The sequence below is a fragment of the Balaenoptera ricei genome (assembly GCF_028023285.1).
Source record: "Balaenoptera ricei isolate mBalRic1 chromosome 7 unlocalized genomic scaffold, mBalRic1.hap2 SUPER_6_unloc_1, whole genome shotgun sequence".
In the NCBI taxonomy this organism is placed as follows: domain Eukaryota; kingdom Metazoa; phylum Chordata; class Mammalia; order Artiodactyla; family Balaenopteridae; genus Balaenoptera; species Balaenoptera ricei.
In genome coordinates, this window is record NW_026777444.1 from 78,356 (window position 1) to 96,414 (window position 18,059).

The 18,059-nt window shown below is 54.1% G+C and overlaps 1 protein-coding gene across 1 annotated transcript in view; it reads right to left on the reverse strand.

Moving 5' to 3' along the window:
* Positions 1-12,448: 12,448 nt before the first annotated feature.
* The window catches only part of GLI2 (GLI family zinc finger 2), a 254,483-nt gene continuing 248,872 nt past the window's right edge, over positions 12,449-18,059 (reverse strand). Inside the window, exon 14 of the mRNA XM_059912050.1 lies at positions 12,449-16,623. Coding sequence (XP_059768033.1) covers positions 14,195-16,623 — 2,429 coding nt within the window. The 3' untranslated portion in view covers positions 12,449-14,194. The remainder of the gene's footprint in view (positions 16,624-18,059) is intronic.

Here is an 18,059-nt window from a genome sequence, read left to right on the forward strand (position 1 = left end):
CATCTCAGATGGCTCTTGGGTTTCACCTTAGTCAACTGGTGAATGGTGGTGTCATTTACTGAGACAAGGAATCCTGGAGGAGAAGAAAGTTTGGGCATGAATACTGCCCAAACTGATTGATGGGTAATAGTCAATTGATGATGCCTATGAGAGTTCCAAGGGAACGTCAAACAGGCAGCTAAATATTAGAGCCTAGAGCTCCTGGGTGAGGTATGCATTTAAGAGTCATTAGCACATCGACGGTATTTAAAGTCTTGAAATTTTGTGAGCATACCTGAGGAGGGAAAATATAGGAAAGGGACGGGGACTGTGCCTGGGACACTCTGCCACTCAGAGATCAGTGGGAGGAGGAAGGGCAGCAAAAAGACCAAGAAGGAAGAGCCCTGAAGCCATCCCCCCACTCTTATTCTCAGCATCATCTGAGATGGCAGTCCACCAGTGGCAAATCCACTTAAGTGGATGGACAATCATTTGACCCATAGTCCTCTGGCTTGTTCAGCTCATCCCAGTGCAATAACATTCCTGGGTACCTCCTATGAGTCAGGGCCTGAGCTGACCCAGACAGGGCACCTGCCAGCAAGAGGCTCACTGTCTAATGGGGAAGGTTGGCTCTTGGTAGACCACTTCAGTGCCTGCTCTGGGCCAGATGCAACTAAAAGAACCAAGAATGCAAAGTCCAGTGAGACACAGCCCTGCTTTCTAGGAGCTTACGATCTGGTGGGAAGACAGACGTGAACAGATATTTCAATTAAATAGTGCAAATGCTCCCATTGGAGATTTTCTGATACGCTCTGTTGAAAGACAGACCTACCTAGAGAGAAAGGAATCTAGGTTGATTTGGCAGGAACTGACCGCCTTCTGGTTACCTGCCTCTCTCCCCCCAAACCTCATGGTTAGCGTGTGATGCAAAGGCCAGAAGGAAATGAGTCATTTCATTTCGTTTTTATAACCAACACCTTTAACAGAACTGTTCCTGTTTTCCAATACCTGGGAAGTCAGGCGGATCATGTGGAGCAGACACAGACGTAGCTCCATGCGCAGCACACACACACACACACACACCACACACACACACACACCACATACACACACACATACACACACCATACACATACACACACACATACACACACACATACACACACACAAACAATACACACACACAGACAATACACACACATACACACACACACCACATACACACATACACACACACATACACACACACACAAACAGTACACACACACAAACAGTACACACACATACACACACACACAAACAGTACACACACATACACACACACATACACACACCATACACACACCATACACACACCATACACATACACACACATACACACACATATACACACCATACATATACACACACATACACACACACATACATACACACACACCACACACACACACATACACACAATACACACACACACCACATACCCACACATACACACACATACACATACACCACATACACACACACACAAACAATACACACACATACACACATACACACACACATACACACACACACACACACACACACACACACACACACACACACACACCGTTTTCTGCTTCCAAATTTCTGAAGCGTTAGGTCATTTTCCTCCCTGGCCAAATGGTTGTCTGCTGAGGGCTGGTTGGCCCATAAATCATCCTGCCCATAATATAAAACACAGCCCTTATTGACAGCGGGTCTGCTCATAGAAGCCGTGCTGGCAGCTCGTAAAGCAGGGCCTGGTGGCACTCCCAGAGAGCCGGGGCACGGGGCGGGGGTTACCTCACACTCCAGCAGCTGGCTGAGCTGTAGGGACAATGGCAGCAGGCCTAATGGGTCCTCCTCGCCCTCCCCACCACCTTGTAAAGCATCACAGTTAGCCATCATGCTTCCCCGGCCCCAGGGCAGTTTCTTTCAAGGGGAGAGACAGTTCCCTGAAAGAGGCTCTGTCCCCAAATCCCAACCTGGCACTTGGAATCCAAATGCCCAAGTAGGAGGGAAGCGACATCTTTGGCTCTTTGGCCACATGGCCCACGATGTGTAGCTGGGGCCTCCTTTCCATAGGGCTCGCTCCTGCCAGCCCCCCGCCCACCACCCCATTGTCAGATCTTCCCAGCCAGCGCCAGTGTGGGTGACCCCAGCTTGCTCTCTCCAGACCCCTGAGTGACAGCGCTCTGCTGGTCACAAGACCCACTCCCACCCGGGGCAGGCAGTGTCCCCATCAGTTGGTGATCACCTTCAAAGTGTCCTCAGGGGCAACTCACTCTCCAGGGACTAACAATCCCAAACAGTCTTCTCTTTTCTTTTTTTTTTCCTTTCTTTTTTTTTTTGGCCATGCTGCATGTGGGATCCTAGTTCCCCATCCAGGGATCAAACCCATGGCCCCTGCATTGGGAGGACAGAGTCGTAACCACTGGACCACCAGAGAAGTCCCATTTTCCTCTTTTCTTGAGCCTGTGATCACTGGTCTCCCAGTGGACCATTTCAACTTCTACCTCCCAGGGAAGAATAGAAGCTCTTTTTTCTTCCCAGGGCCAAACCTACAAGCCCACCTCCATCCGCTACCCTCACGTTTCCTTCCCTCTTGTTCCAACAGAGACGTCGCCCTCCTGCCATCTGAGGCCAATCCTCCTGCCCTGCGGCTGTCCAGTTGGATCCCCACCATGCACTCCAGTTGGCCCACTCCTCCTGGTCTAGTGGCCTTTCCCTTCAGCTGGGTGCCTCTCAGCAACTCTCCAACACACTTAAGACTCCCATAAAAAAATCACATAGACCCTCCCCTGCTCTTGCTCTCCCTTTCCTTTTCCCCTTAGCTGACACCCATCTTCTTCTTTTTTAAAAAAAATAATTTTACTTTACTTATTTATTTTTGGCTGCGTTGGGTCTTTGTTGCTGCACGCGGGCTTTCTCTAGTTGTGGCGAGCAGGGGCTACTCTTCACTGTGGTGCACGGGCTTCTCATTGCGGTGGCTTCTCTTGTTGCGGAGCACGGGCTCTAGGTGCACGGGCTTCAGTAATTGTGGCGTGCAGGCTCAGTAGTTTTGGCTCACGGGCTTAGTGGCTCCGCGGCATGTGGGATCTTCCCGGGCCAGGGCTCGAACCCCTGTCCCCTGCATTGGCAGGTGGATTCTTAACCTCTGCGCTACCAGGGAAGTCCAGCTGGCACCCTTCTTGAAAGAGTTGTCTCCCATTGCTTCCCCACCTCCCCGTCTCCTTGCCCGGCTCAAACATCACCACAGCTCCTGCTCCTAGAGCCAATGAGCTCACTCAGCAAGTGTAAATTATACTGTGAGCTTGACGCTCATTTGTGCCTCAGGGGAAGAATACAGCAGGTAAGGAGACAGGGATGGAGCAGGTGTATGATTTTGCATAGGGTGGTCAGGACAGCAAAGACCTGAAAGTGAGAGTCATGTGTGTATGTGGGGAAGGACATTCCCAGCAGTGGGAACAGCCAGTGCAAAGGCCCTGAGGCAGAGTGTGCCAGCAGTGTCTGTGGGACAGCAAGGAGGCCAGGGTGGGTGAAGGAGAGTGATGGGGGTGGTGGGAGACAACGAGGTCGTGGAGAGCCTTGCAGGCTGTAGTGCTCAGGCTGGGTGGGAGAGGGGCTCAGGGTCAGTGCTAAGCAGAGAATTGACACGATCTGGAAGGATGCTCCAACTGGAGGATGAGGATAGGCCGTAGCAGACATGGGAGGAAGCAGGTAGGGCAGCAGGGAGGCTTGGGATAGGACGGGGATACAGCAGTAGAGCGGAGTGCTGGTCGACTGGCTCTTCCAGAGCGAGCAGAGAAAGCCCTGATCCAGTCATTTCACAGTGAAATGCTCCCTCCATGGCAGAGTCATAGCGTCTTGCAACTGGCTGGTGAATTTCTCCTGAGCTGGAACTAGGGGAGCCCAGCATGCCCCAGGGGCCCCAGGGGCGTGTGGTGAAAAGTGAACAGATAGTGGATATTCTCTGAAGTTAGAGCCAAAAGGATTCTGAGATGTGAGCGAGAGGCAAAGGCCAAGGGTGACTGCAAGGCTGTCCAGCCTAGCGACGACCAGGGTGCGCGCCGCTGCTGTCGCCCCCCTCCTTGGAAACGCCCCTTCCCTGCCTTCTGGGGTACCCCCCCGCCCCCAGCTCTGGCTCTTCTGCTCCCTCTCTTGCCGTTTCTTCTAGACTCCCTGGCAGCCTCGGCCTCCTGCTTTGGACCCTTGATTGCTGGGGTTTCCTACGACTCCCTTTGGACCCCTTCCCCTCTGAGGCTCCACGGTGTCCCAGGTAATCTCAACCTCCTTCACGTGGTTGGCTTGCAAGCTGGCATCACGGCCCCCCGCCCCTCCTGTGAGCTCCAGACCCATCAATCTTAACACCTCTCAGGGCTCTCGCTGGGATGTCTCAAAAACGCACCAACTCAACATGTGCAAATCTGAAATCCCAGAGCCCCCTCCCCACCCTGCCCCACCCTGTCCCCCACCCGTCACGCTGGCCCTCGCCCAATTCTCATCTCTCAGGGGCAGGTGAGTCAGACACCCGGGAATGCTTCCTAACGTCCCCGTCTTCCACTCCTCACATGGAACCCTCCACAACGTCCTCTGGATTTCGCCTCCTAAGTAGTCCTTGGGTCCCCCTGCAACCTTCATCCATCCCTCCCTAGTTGCCTCTAACTGCCCGGTGCCTGGGCTCCTGGTGTTGCCTTGTACATCCTGCCAAGCCCTTCCCCATCCTGAAGCTGGACGAGGTTTCCAACAGGCAAGTGTTCAAGTCTTTTTTTTTGGCCGCACTGCTTGCAGAATCTTAGTTCCCAGACCAGGGATTGAACCCACGTCCCCGGCGGTGAGAGCGCCGAGACCTAACCACTGGACCACCAGGGAATTCCCCTAACATGCAAGGCTTAGCACGTGCCGTGCCCTTGCAAAAACCTCTCTAATGCTTCTGAAGCCCTTAGGATGTGCGATGAAAAAAGCCATTTTCCCCCAGTCTGTGGCTTGTCTTTCATTCTCTTAACGGTGTCTCTTGCTGAGAAAACCTTTTTCATTTTGATGAAGTCCAGTTTCTGTTTTTTTCTTTTATGGGGTCATGTTTTTCATGTTGTGTATAAGGACTCTTTGCCTAAACTCAGGTCCCAAAGATCTTTTTCCCAGAAGTGTTATGGTTTTATATTGTATATTTATTTTGAGGTAATTTTTGTATGAGGTTTAGATGAAGGCTCTGGGTTTTTTTTGCCTATGGATATCCAGCTGTTCCAATGCCATTGGTTGAAAAGATTACCCTTTCTCCATGGAATTGTCTTTGCATCTTTGTCAAAAATTAATTGGTCATATTTGTGTGGGTCTATTTCTGGATTCTCTATTCCAGGGATTGGTTAAACATTTTCTGAGAAGGGCCACATAGTAAATATTTTAAGATCTGATGGCCATCTGCTTTTTTGAAAAAACAACCCTTTAAAAATGTAAAAACTATTCTGAGCTCACAGGTCATACAAAAACAGGCCTCAGGGCAGCTTTGGTCTTTGGGCTGTATTTTGCAGACCACTGCTCTGTTCCATTCCATTGATCTGTGTCTTCCTTGTCACCAATACCACACTGTCTTGATTGTGGCAGTTTTAGAGTTAGTCTTAAAATCCCGTAGGGTGAGTGTTCCAACTTGATTCTTTGTCTTTTAATTGATGCTTTTAGACCACTTTTATTTTATGTCACTGTTGATATGTTTGGCCTTAGTTCTCCCATTTTATGCTTTGTTGTCTCTGTTTTGCTGTTCCTGCCTTCTTTTGGGCTATCGGAACCATTCCATTTCAATTTCTCTATTATGTTCCTGCATACATCACTTTGCAGTTTGTTTGTTTATCGATTATATCAGGAAATACAATATACATGCTGAACTCTTCTGTGTCCTGACAATTGATACTTTACCACTTCAAGTGGAATGTTGTTATCTAGCCCCTTAAGTCCCTTAACCACCTTCTCCTTTATGACACATTTGTCTTATGACATTGACATACATTGAAAGCCCCATCAGACAATGTTATATACTTTCTGCTTCAACCGTTAAATGTATTTTAAAGGACTCAGGAGGGAAGGATGCTCTACTGTATTTACCCAGATACCATTTCTATTCCTCTTCCCTCCTCCCTGATGTTCTGTTTTCTTCTGGTATCATTTCCTTTCTGGTTTAGAGCAGATCTATGAACAGTGAATTCTCTTCATTTTCCTTCATCTGAGAGTATCTATTTTACCTTCATCCCCGAAGGATATTATCATGGATAGAGTTCTGTGTTGACAGTTTTCTTTCAACATTTAAAAAATATTCCAGTTACCTCTGGCGTCCATGGTTTCTGATGAGAAGTCTCCAATCCCCTCAGGCGACTTCCTATTCATCTTCAAAACCTGGATCAGGTCTTATTTCCCATTCAAACTATGCTGATTTTATGGGTCCCCTCCCTGCACCATGATTCAATCCCATCACGCCTTTCCTATGTGTGACGTCATCACACACATCACCCTACCTGTAGTGACCCAATCACATGTTGGCCTCATACACTTGTTCTTGCTCATGTTCACCAGCTGAGGGGTGGAGAAGAAAGGAAGGAAGGGAGGAAGGAAGGGAGGGAGGGAGGAAGGGAGGAAGGAAGGAAGAGAAGGGAAAGGGGAAGAGGCAAAAGAAGAAGAAGAAGGGGAAGAAGAAGATGAAGGGGAAGAAGAAGATGGTGGAGGGGGAGGAGAGAGAGGGGGAGGGGGAGGGGTAAAATAGATGCTCTCAGATGACGGCAAACGAAGAGATTTCATTGTCAGCAGCTCTGCTTTAAAAGCAGAAAGGAAGAAAATGGAACATCAGGAAGGAGGGAAGAGGACTAGGAGGAGGGGGAGGGAGCGGGAGGGGGAGGGGGAGGGAAGGAAGGAGGAAGGAAGAGAAGGGAAAGGGGAAGAAGAAGAAGGGGGGAGGAGGAGGGGAAGAAGGGGAAGAAGAGAAGAAGAAGAAATAGGAGGAGAAGGAGGAAGAGAGGAGAAGACGGAGGAGATTAAGAAGAAGCTGAAGACTGATCACCTTTCGGTAACCTCAGATGACCTCTGAGTTCAGAGAATGTGTTTCTGAACTTGAACTAATGAGCGAACGCGGGTCCCCTGCATGGAAGAAGGCCAGTTTGCCACCATGTAGCAGGTCTTCCACGCCTATCCAGCTGCAAGAAATTCCCAGGTGGCTCAGGAAGGAGTTGATGAGGGCTTAGAATGTTGCCATGGGCTCCTCCGTGCATTCCTTCATCGTTCGAATGAACTGGGTAACCATGGCGTCTTTTTCAGTGGACTTCAATGCTTGCACCCAGAGGAAACATGCCTCAGTAATAGATTTTCTGGGACCGAGGCAGTCCAGTGGAGTGCATTTTGGAGTTGGAAGGGCGCATCAGAGACCCTCAGCTCACAGTCACAAGACAGCTATTAGTTCTACCGTGAGACTCTGGCCCCAAAACCTAGGGCCCCCAGCTGCCAGATCACAGGCTTCTTCCTCCCTTCCCCTAACCCCCAATCCATTTAAAAAACAAACCCCAATACCTCTTAAGGACACCTCAAGGTTTCTACAGTTCCAGGTCTCTGTTCAGAATTCTTTGTAGACGGCGGACATAGCCTCATGTTCAAATACATTCTGCAAGGGCCGCTCACAAGATCCAATTTCTACCCATCTCTTAATGTTTGGTTCACTCCACCTCTGTGAAGCTTTCCAGAACCACCGGATTTGGAACTAAACTCGGCAGAGTTAATCAAAACCACAGATGGGCTCTCATGGGTTGGATCAGACACAGCTCTTTCCTTCAAAGGACTCACTCAGACCATCAGAGCCAGAAAGAAGGAAAGGACTGAATAGTACATATGGGCCATGCCTGTGCTATCGGTGCTGGGGTAGCCAGCTTGACCCTGGGATTCTAGAAGCAGGAGTCCTAATCCTAAATTTAGAATGCGCTCATTTTTCTGGGCCTCAATTCATTCGGGGCCAAACTGGAGGTTTGGTTTTCAAACTCCACCCTGTGGGCCCATGTGTGTGTTGCTCTGGTTGGCGGGGCGACCCGGGGGGTGGGGGTATGGGCGGGGTGTGGGATCCGATCTCCTCCTCCCACCACCAGCAGATCAGCTCCACTTTCATCGGTGTCCTTTACCTTAGCTAGTCAATTTCCTCTGAACAACAGATTGCATGACTTTTTTTCTTTTTTCAAATTGGGGTAGAGTTGCTTTACAACGGTGTGTTAGTTTCTGCTGTACAGCAAAGTGAATCAGCTATACGTACACGTATATCCACTCTTTTTTAGATCTCCTTCCCATGTAGGTCACTGCAAAGCATGGAGTAGAGCTCCCTGTGCTGTACAGCAGGTTCTCATTAGTGATCTATTTTATACATAGTAGTGAATATATGTCAATCCCAATCTCCCAGTCCATCCCACCTCCCCTTCCCCCTTTGGTATCCATATGTTTGTTTTCTACATCTGTGGCTCTACTTCTGCCTTGCAAATAAGCTCATCTGTACCATTTTTCTACATTCCACATATAAGCAATATTATAAGATAGATTGCATGACTTTTAACGTCCGAAAGCCCATGGCACTCTGGACTCAAAAGTTCTCCCACAAAATGGGTTTGGGGACATAGAAACTTAGAAGAGACCTCTGGACATATCAGGCTGTTGGCAACTCACAGGACTTGAGCATGCTGTTAGGTACACTGGCAAATGTTTAACGACCAGCTCTCTGGGGTTGAAGGCAGGAAGCCCTGATCGGTCGTGTTTGCTGATTTCCATGGTACGAATTCTCCCTACACGGCCAATGTCAGTGATCACTATGAACTCTCTGAATACAGAGTTGGGAGAGATGCACATCATCGGCTCAGAAGCTGACTTTGGCACGTCATTGGTTACTGGGCCACAATGAATGACCCCGCTCTCCTCCCTTTTGGATTTAGAGCTAAGATACTGACTCAGGAGAGAGATGGAGGCTACAATTCAGTCTTATTATGATCAAAGCTGGTCTGAGGCGGGAGGTTGGATTCTTGTTCAGATACCGACCTGCGATAATTCTATAGGAGGCGTGCATTTCCCTCTTCCATTGATTTGGGGCTCAGTTATGTGATCTGCCTCCTGTTCCAAGCCCAGGTCTTAAGTGGCCTCCTGTATTTTCACTTGTGCTTTTGAACCTATGCCATCAACATGATGTCCAAGCAATGCTCTGGGTCCAGGGGGTGAGGCCCAGGAGCAGAGCCGAGCTGCCTCAGCTGCCCACCCAGGGCAACACCCTCAGCTGACTCACAGACTCCTGAACTAAATAAATGCTGGGTGTTTTATGTTTCAGGATTTTTGTGGTTTTTATTAGATAGCATTACTGGTGCTTATTCAGAACTTGGTACCCAGAATGGGAGGCTGCTGTCACAAGTCCTAAAATATGGAGCATAGTTTTGGAACTGGGCAGTGAGGACATTTAGAGGAGGTTGGAAACATGGCAAGAAAAATGGTGACCTGGGTGATGTGGTGAAGAAATAGTTGGTAAAATGACTGCCTATGGTCTTTTGGGAGGGAGAAAACGTTTCTATGAATTTGTGGAATTCGGCAGGCTGGTTTCCAGGCAGAATATTATAAACAGCAGCTTCTTTGAGCTGTAAATGATAAGGTACCCAAAGTAAGAGATGAGTTCAGAAAGGAACCAGCCAGTGTAAAGCAGAATCTAGAAAATGAAATGATTCCTTATTTCCTGTTTCTCCTGCTGCTCAAAGATCTTCAGATGAAGCTTTGGCCTGGGCACAGAGACCAAGTCCAGGGCAGTGCCGGTGAGACACGGCCTCAGAGTAAAGGCGAAGTCTAGGGTATGCTCTTGATTTTAATGCCCTTGGTCTTGTCCTTGAAAGGAATAAGGTGACTGTTGAATATCCCTTCAGTGACAATGCGGTGCCTAGACACAGCCTGATGTGGGGTGTCAGTAATCCATGTAGAGAGGGGCATGTCACCAAAGGGATTACAGGTGTGGCTTTGATGCAGAGTGGACTGGAATCAAACATCGGAACCCGCCGTGTCTGAGGGAGTTGAGTGGGCGCATGTATTGTAAGCGTGGAGTACATCGAGGGTGTTTGGCACATAAAGGACCTCAGGCTCCCAACCTTCCTCAGGCAGGAAGAGGTTGGACAGTACCTTGCTACCCAAGGAGGTATACTTTCCAATGCCCTCTGAACAAGTGGGAGGGCTGATGGAAAACAAAGAATGCCCCGATGTGGACGCCAGAGCAGCAGAGTACAACAGACTGGGGAACATTCCCCCCAGGAATAGGGTGACCCAGGGTAGGGCCACTGGCGACGTTTCCCCAGCAGGACTTCAGCTGCTGTGGACCAGCGGCTGAGACGGGAGTGGCAACTGCCGCGATTCTAGCTCTGGTCCACTCTGTGCGCTGGGTGTGTGTATGAACTCTATTTAGTTCATGAGTCTCTGGGTCAAGAAGAGACACATCCAGAACAGGTATAGACCACACGATCTTAAACTTCGAGCCTAATGACTGATTGGATAGACTTTTGGGGTCTTGGGTGAGTGTATGCTACGTGTGGGAGGGACATGAGTCTGTGAGGGCGGACCATGGGAGACTGTATTATTGCTGAGAAATAGGCACTCTGTCCCCCTCATGCCCGTGGAAGGAGGACACGTCCCATTGCTGATGATGGGTTTGGCCACGTGACTTGCTTTTGCCAGAAGAATGCAGGGAAACTGATGGTGCCCTGATTCTGAGCAGAGGCAGAACCTTTTCTGCTTGCTTTCTCAGGCTCCTGCTATCACCCTGAGAAGGCAATGCCCAGGCCGGTCTCCTGACCAGGGAGGAAGATGAGGGTCATGTGGGGCACAGCAAAGCTGCCCCCGCCAAGCCGGCTGGATGAGTTGCTCCCAGCTGAGCTGCTGGGGCACAGCAAAGCTGCCCCCGCCAAGCCGGCTGGATGAGTTGCTCCCAGCTGAGCTGCCCAGCCCAGCCCAACTGGGATCAGTCAACTCCCAGTGGACCCAGATTCATCAGCCAAATAGATGCTGAGGCTGCGTGCATATTCTTAAGCAGCATGACCGTGGCTGTGGTTAAGTGACACGGAGTGTGCGGCTGAGTTGAGTGGCTTCGATGGGCTTCTTAATACTGTGGCCCATCTGGTCTCAGGCAGCATTGAACATCCTGGCCTCCCCCGTCCCCAAAGCAGGGCAGAGCTGTTTCTGGGGACTTAGCACGTGACGAAGCAGGGGAGACGCGAAGCCCGAGGACGGGCTTTGAGAGAAGCAGAGGAAAGAGCCCAGCCAGGTACGCTCAGTTCCTCCTCCGGAGCCTGCAATCAGCTAACTGAGCCCCCCCTCAAAGAGAGGGGCTCCCCGGGGCTGGGAATCGGCTGTAGTCTTTCCACCAGGAAGACAGGGCCACAGACGTGAAGGTTCCCCTAATGCACAGCGAAGGCTCTGGGATGCTCCCGGAAAGGAAACCTTTGAACCCTGGTTCCCTCGGGGGTTCCCACACTTACTACCAGAGAAGGCTTCTTCCGTGAACCCCTGACAGCCACGAAAATAGTTTGGAGCTGAACGCGCCGCACGCAGTTTTGGCTTCCTGACTCTCCGAGCTGGGTGCCAAGGTTTCTCTCCTGGAGCAAAGCGCGTTAAGGGGCCTGGCCCGGGAGTGCAGAGGCCCAACATCCCTGGCCCTACAGAAGGTGCCTTCTACCCCTGGCAACCCGGTCCTGCACCCTCCCCTCCCAGCTCCAGAATTCATCCCAGGCCTCACGGCCCCCCTCCCCAGTCCCCCTGAGGCTCAGAGCAGTAGCCCAATCGCTGTCGATGGCAGCCGGCTGGCTCTCCAGACCCGGGTCCCCCTGTGCACCTGCCAGGGCCGCCCCCCAGGGCTCAGAGCCCTGCACATGGCTGCTCCCCACTGGCCCCTTCGCCCAAGACTGGTTGCTGGGTATCTGGGTGCTACACCTGCCCCCTCTAACTCTGCTTTTGCACCAGAGCACAGGGGGCCGCCTGTCTTCCTCTCCCCACCCCCCACGACTCAACTGTGCTCATCCGACTGCCCATCCAAGGGGGGCCTCCCACATGGGGAGGGCTTGGGACCACAGCTGCACCTCATGTAAACAAGCAAACCAACTCAGACGTTCCGTCCAGCGGGCTGAAAGAACAGCCAGACATCCCCTGTACCACGTCAAACCCCGCCACCCCGGCCCCCAGACAACAAACAAACAGGCAGTAAAGGTCCCAGCTTTAAACATTTCCTGGCCAAGGCGGGGTAGTCAATTTTGACGCTGCTAAGAAAAAAATACAGCCTCGTTTCCGTTCAAATGCACCGAATTTATGGCCCAGGTTTTCATTAACTACTGTCAAGCAAGAAGCAGATAGACCAAATAAATTATGAAAAAATTACTTTTTTAATGTACAAAAAGACTTATTTACAAGTTGAGTATGTCATCTCAATTCATCGCATGTAGAAAAAGCTAAAAATGTTTTGGACATAAAATCTGACCGGATGACTCACCTACAGTATTTTCAGGGATGCTGTCTTCTGTACAGACAATATACAGGCTGGGAACAGCTAGTGAAATCCTAGCGCAGGGAAAGACCGTGCACCACACAGAGCCCAGAGCCCTGGAGGTGTCCCAGGGCTGTCGTTTGAAGTTGGCCTTGTTTTTGGACCCTGACAAAGCATTTGCTGTTCTGGGATGTAGAGGCCCAGGTGAGGTTTCGGCCCTGTCCTGGTTGAAGTCAGGGTCATAGTCGGTTCCAAGTTCATAGTGGTGCAGGTGGATTTGGCAAGGTTGCCACGAATTCAACATGGGAAAGGTGTGCAGTGTTTGTACATGTGTGTGGTGGGGAGGATGCACCTATTTACCCTACTGTATGTCCGGGAACAATGTCTTCTGACGCCAGTTCCAAATTCCATTTCCAGGTGGGGCTTGGCCAACACTGAATAGGAGAATTCAGTGATGGTCCCTCAGAGTCCCAAGAATCAACCCCTTCACCCTCCTACCCCCACCGAAAACACCATGCATGTCATCGTTCTCTGTGAAATGAACAGGAGGGCGGCGGGAAGGGAATCCAGAAGATACCACGACTGCATGCTGTAGCTAGGGGGCTGGTCACTGGGCTGCTGGCGAGCGGACAGCACGGCCTGGAGGAACCTGGGCGGAGGTTGCTGTCAAGCCCTGGGGTTTGTCCATGGTCAAGTGGGTGCGTAGTGCATTGGAGAAACAGGCTTGGGTAAACATGCGACTTCCTCGTCCTACTGGGAGACCTCCAGGGCAGCCTGAAGCTGGGCCCCTGGTGCGTTCACTTTACCCAGGCCCCAGGCCACGCTTCAGCTCACCTTGGCCATTCTTAACCCACAGCAGATCCAGCAGCCCCGAGGTATTTAGAAATGTGTTCTTTTCAGGAAGGGCTACATTCTACACGCATGAACACTGTAAACATGGTCTGGAGAGGCCAGGGTAGCTTCTGGGCTTGCCCTGAGTATTACACTGTTTTCTTTCCTTTTTTTGGGCGATACTTCCATACTTTATTCATCCATATACACTTGGACAGTCGGCCAGCTGTAAACTTGGCTTTGCGGGGTAGAGATGCCTGCTCTACCAAACCCGGAATCAGGATGTGCTTCCAAATCATCCAGGTAAAAATTTTTTTCCACTCCATGGCAAGGGATGTTAGAGGCCTCAAGAATTAAGCTTCATGGAAGAATTCCGGTGGGCCATGAATTCCTTTACTTTGCATGCACTGGAACAAGAAACTTATCTTCCTGGATTAGAATACCTAGTATGGCTTTCAGATTCAAACCCAAATGTGGTTCCTCTCGCCTCTTTCCACGTGTGCTTGGAAAGCCCTGGGCCAACGTAATCCTTCATTAGCCAGATGACAGAGGTGACAAAGCCAGAACAGAGTGGTCCTATAAACACCAAAGGCTGCAAAGTGCTGTGTAAACGAGTTTTGCATTCCTGCCTTGCCTTTTCTGTTGAGACTTTTTTCTGAGTTCCGACAGATAATCTAAAAGAAGACCAGACAGGATGCACATAAACCTGCCCTTAAAGCCTCTGTGGTCTGAACCAGCCACTGGCCAAACTCCCTCAGACCTATTTAATACTTTTTGGGGAAAAAGATGAAACGGACGAAAGCCCCGCGCTCTGGGAAGCGCTGGTCCCTCGGGGTCCGCTCAGCGCCAGGGGCCGGAGCCTTAGGTCATCATGTTGAGGAACTTGCTCTCCTCGGCCAGGCTGGTGAGCAGGGAGCTCATGTCCCCGACGGCCATGTTGCTGATGCCCGCGGGGATGGAGGGCAGAGTCAGGGAGTTGCGCGGGGTGGTTAGGCGGGAGGAGCTCTGGGAGAAGCCATGGAGGAGACTGGGGCTCAGGGCCCCCGAGAGCAAGCTGGAGTGATCGCCGTCATCCATGATGGCATCAAAATCAATCTGGGGGGCCTCGAGTAGCTGGGAGTCCACAGTGCTGGACACCTGGTTAAGCCCTGGTGAGGGCAAGGCCTGGGGCTGCGGTGGCTGGGGTCGCATGGCCTGGTAGCCGGCCTGGTTCTCCAGGCCTCCGTTCTGCTCGTACATGTGGATCTGGCCGTAATAGTAAAGCATGCTGCGGTCCTGGGCCCCGCCCGCATCCTGGGGGGGTGCCTGGGGAGTCAGGGCCAACACACCGCCCATTGTCCCCTTGGGCACAGACTCTGTCATCTCCTGGTCGGCCGACAGAGCAGCCATGGCGTGGCCAGCGGCCCTGGCGTAGGCCAGCTGCTGCCCCACACGCACCCCACGGCGGCGGCCAGCTGGGCTGGGCTCTGCGGGTGGCCGGGGTTGCACCAGGCCGAAGCTCGATCCGGCCGCCCCCGTCGGGCCCTGCTGAGGCTCCACGAAGCCAGGCTGGTGGGAAGGCACAAGGCTGGGGCCTTGGCAGTAGCCCTCCTGGCTCATGGCTGTGGCTAGGTGATGGCTCTGCTGTGGGTAGCTCTGGGCTGGGTGAGGTGGTGGCATTCTAGCCAGGCTGGAACTGGGGACGTCCAGTTCCCTGTGGCTGCTGCCCATCATGGTGGGGTCAGGAGCAACTTCCATTTGCTGGGGGAGCCCCAGGTGGCCTGGCTTGGCCGCCATGTTGCTGCAGGATCGGGGAAACTGGTGTGGGGCCCCACCCAGGGGGCTCAGCTGGGGATGAGCTTGGCCGTAGCCGGGGTGGGCGCTGACGGCAGCTGTCATGCTAGAACACTGGCCACCTGCCCCTGGCTGCCGCAGCTGCTGCATGTAATTTACCCTGGGCGCGGAGGGCGCTCCACCGCAGGGCTGCAGGTGCGGCTGCGAGCTATCCAGGACCCCGGGGCTCAGCTGCAGGCCCTGCTGACTGTAGCCTGGGTACTGGCTGAAGACTGGCTTCTGCGGCACCACTGCCAGGTTGCCCTGTGGGAAGGGCGGAGGCTTCCCCTGGCTGGCCAGGGCGTCCACGGTGCCGGAGCTCACCTCGTTCCACTGCACAGGCATGCTGTTTTTGTTCAGGCTGGAGGGGGCCCCGTAACCCAGTGGGCAGCCTCCCAGCACAGGGGCAGAGGGGCCCACGTTGGAGTCTGCAGCCGCTATCGTGTGCCGGCCGTGCAGCCCGGGGCTGGGCAGTTTGGGGTTCTCGGAGAAGCAGGTGCTCTCTGGCAGGTACACCTTCGGGGCGCTGTCCTCCAAGGCGCCACCGGCACGCGCCTTGATGTACTGCACCACGTCGTCGGGCAGCACAAGGTCGTCCTCCGGCAGCCCGAGGTTGACCTCGGGGCCCACGCCGTCCGCCCCCACCGCCAAGGCCTCCATCACTGCGTTCTCGCTGATACTGGGCGGCCGGGGTGAGTAGGGGCCGCGGGCCAGGCCGCCGTCGGCGCTCGCGTGGCTCTGCAGACGGAGGCCTCGGCCCTGGGCGCAGGGCGGCGGCAGCGCGTCTGGGGTCACATCGTGGGCGCTGTGGAAGCGCTGCACCCGCGGGGGCGCCAGGGTGTCGGGTCGCCTCCCAGGATCACTGGCCCTCCGCGCCCCACCTCCTGGCGCCTCGTGGGGGAAGGAGGGCGCCGGCCCCGCTGGCCCGTAGTGCGGCCCGTCGCTGCCCCGCCGAGGACCGATCGGGTGTGGGCAGGCGGCGGGCAGTGCGCGCTCGGGCGCATCCAGGAGCGCCAGCCGGGTCCGCAGGCTAGCGCGCTCCAGGCCGGGCAGCGGGGTGGGGGGCGGCCCGCCCGTGGCCGCTGCGTACTTGGCCCGCAGGCTGTACTGCTGGGCGGGCGTGAGCTGGAGCAGCCCCGGGCCGCCACCACTGCTGCCGCCATACTGGCTGGCCTCGCTGGAGCGCCGCGACGCGTCGGTGGAGATGGGGTCATAGGAGTCGGCGGAGCTGGCGGGGTGTGCGCGGCCGGCGCCCAGGGGCGAGGCCTCGCTGGAGCGGCGGCTGGAGAAGTAGGGGGAGATGCCCGAGGAGCGGCGGCTCACGGTGTAGGCCGAGCTGACCGTGCTGGCGGAGCTGTCGCGGCGCTCCTGCAGGTGGCTCAGCACGGTCAGCTCGCCGGCGGACAGCTCGGACAGCCGCGGGTTGGGCAGCAGCCCGGCCGGCCCGCCGCCGCTTCTGAAGTTTTCCAGCACGGAGCCTGCGGGAGAGGAGAGGGGTCAGCGCCGGGGACTGGGGACAAGGGGCGGTGCTCTGCCTGCTTGGACCGCACTGAGCCTGCCAGGCAGAGAGCCCTGGCACGGGGCCTGGCGCCCAGCAGGCACCCAGCCGATGATTTCTCAACAAGAGGAAGAAAGGAAGGGACAGTTAGCAAATGGTGGCACTCATTGCCAGGGCGGCTAGCGGAAGTTAGGAGGCCCGATCCCAATCTAGCGCTGCCCGCTGGCCCTGCGTTCTCATTCAGTCCCATCCTCAGTTTCTCCAGCTGTGGATGGGATGTGCCTCTTTGTAGCACTGGGTTATCCCCAAGAGCCCAGGAGGGCCCTGGCCACAGCCTCCCTGCATCCCCACCATCTACGGATGGGTGTTGCCAGGTGGGCTCCCCTGGGACTGAGTTTACCCAGCAGGCTGTTTAGAGGGAGTGTCCTGAGACCCACAGCCACGGCGGGGTGGTGCGGAGAGGCAGCAGAGTGGTTAGGGAGAAGACAGCTGCAACGCAGGCCCACCACCAGCCGCGGCTCATCTCACAGGCAGCTCTGGGCCTTGAGCAGCCTCTACACCCCTGCAGAGATCTGTCCCTGGATGTGGGCCATGCCGGGAAGGGTGACCTTGGGTGAGGCAGCTGTCAGCACCCCAGGCAATCTCTGGAGGAGGTGGGGAGTTGAAGGCCATCTGCCGGCAGTTCCCTCGACAGCTGGGGCAACGAATCCCACCTTCGAGGAGGAGCAGGGTGGTGCCTCTCAGGGTCTCCTCTTAATAACTCAGTGCCACGGTGCACACTGGGCCCTGCAGGGCAGTCTGGAGGCTCAGTGCCCCAGGGTGTCTGGCGTCCAGCGTGCAGCCTGGCACAGTGGCACTCAAGAAATGCCTGGTGAAGACGTCTTCCACCTCAAAGCCTGGCCAACGCTTCCCGAGGCTGAGCACAGGGCTGCCCCCTCCGTGACGCCCTCCCTGCGCCTCCCCAGCTGCCCTGCTTTCTCTCGAGCTACCCTGAGCTCTGTCCTTGGCGCTACTTGCTCATTCGGCATCTCGTAACTTGGCCTTCTAGCCACAGGGACAGGGAACGTATCACTGTCCTGCCGAGGGCCTTTGCTGTGGTGTGCGTGGCAGATGCCTGATAGACAAGTGGATAGCTCATGAGGAAGAGCAAGAACTGAGCTGGGTCTGCCTGCTTTGGGGCTCATGGGGATGCAGCATGGTGTAGCCGGAAGAGCACGGGCTTTGGAGCCACCCAGGCCTGGGCTGAGTCTCAGCTCTGCCACCGATCTGAGCAAAGCACTTTCACCTCTCTGAGCCTCAATTCCCTGACCTGTGCAATGGGCTCGTAAGATCCATCTTCTCCAGGGCACATGATGCCCAGTGGGTATGAGCCTCATCGTGCTGCCCTGGGCTCCCTCCCACCCCACCCGCATGCCC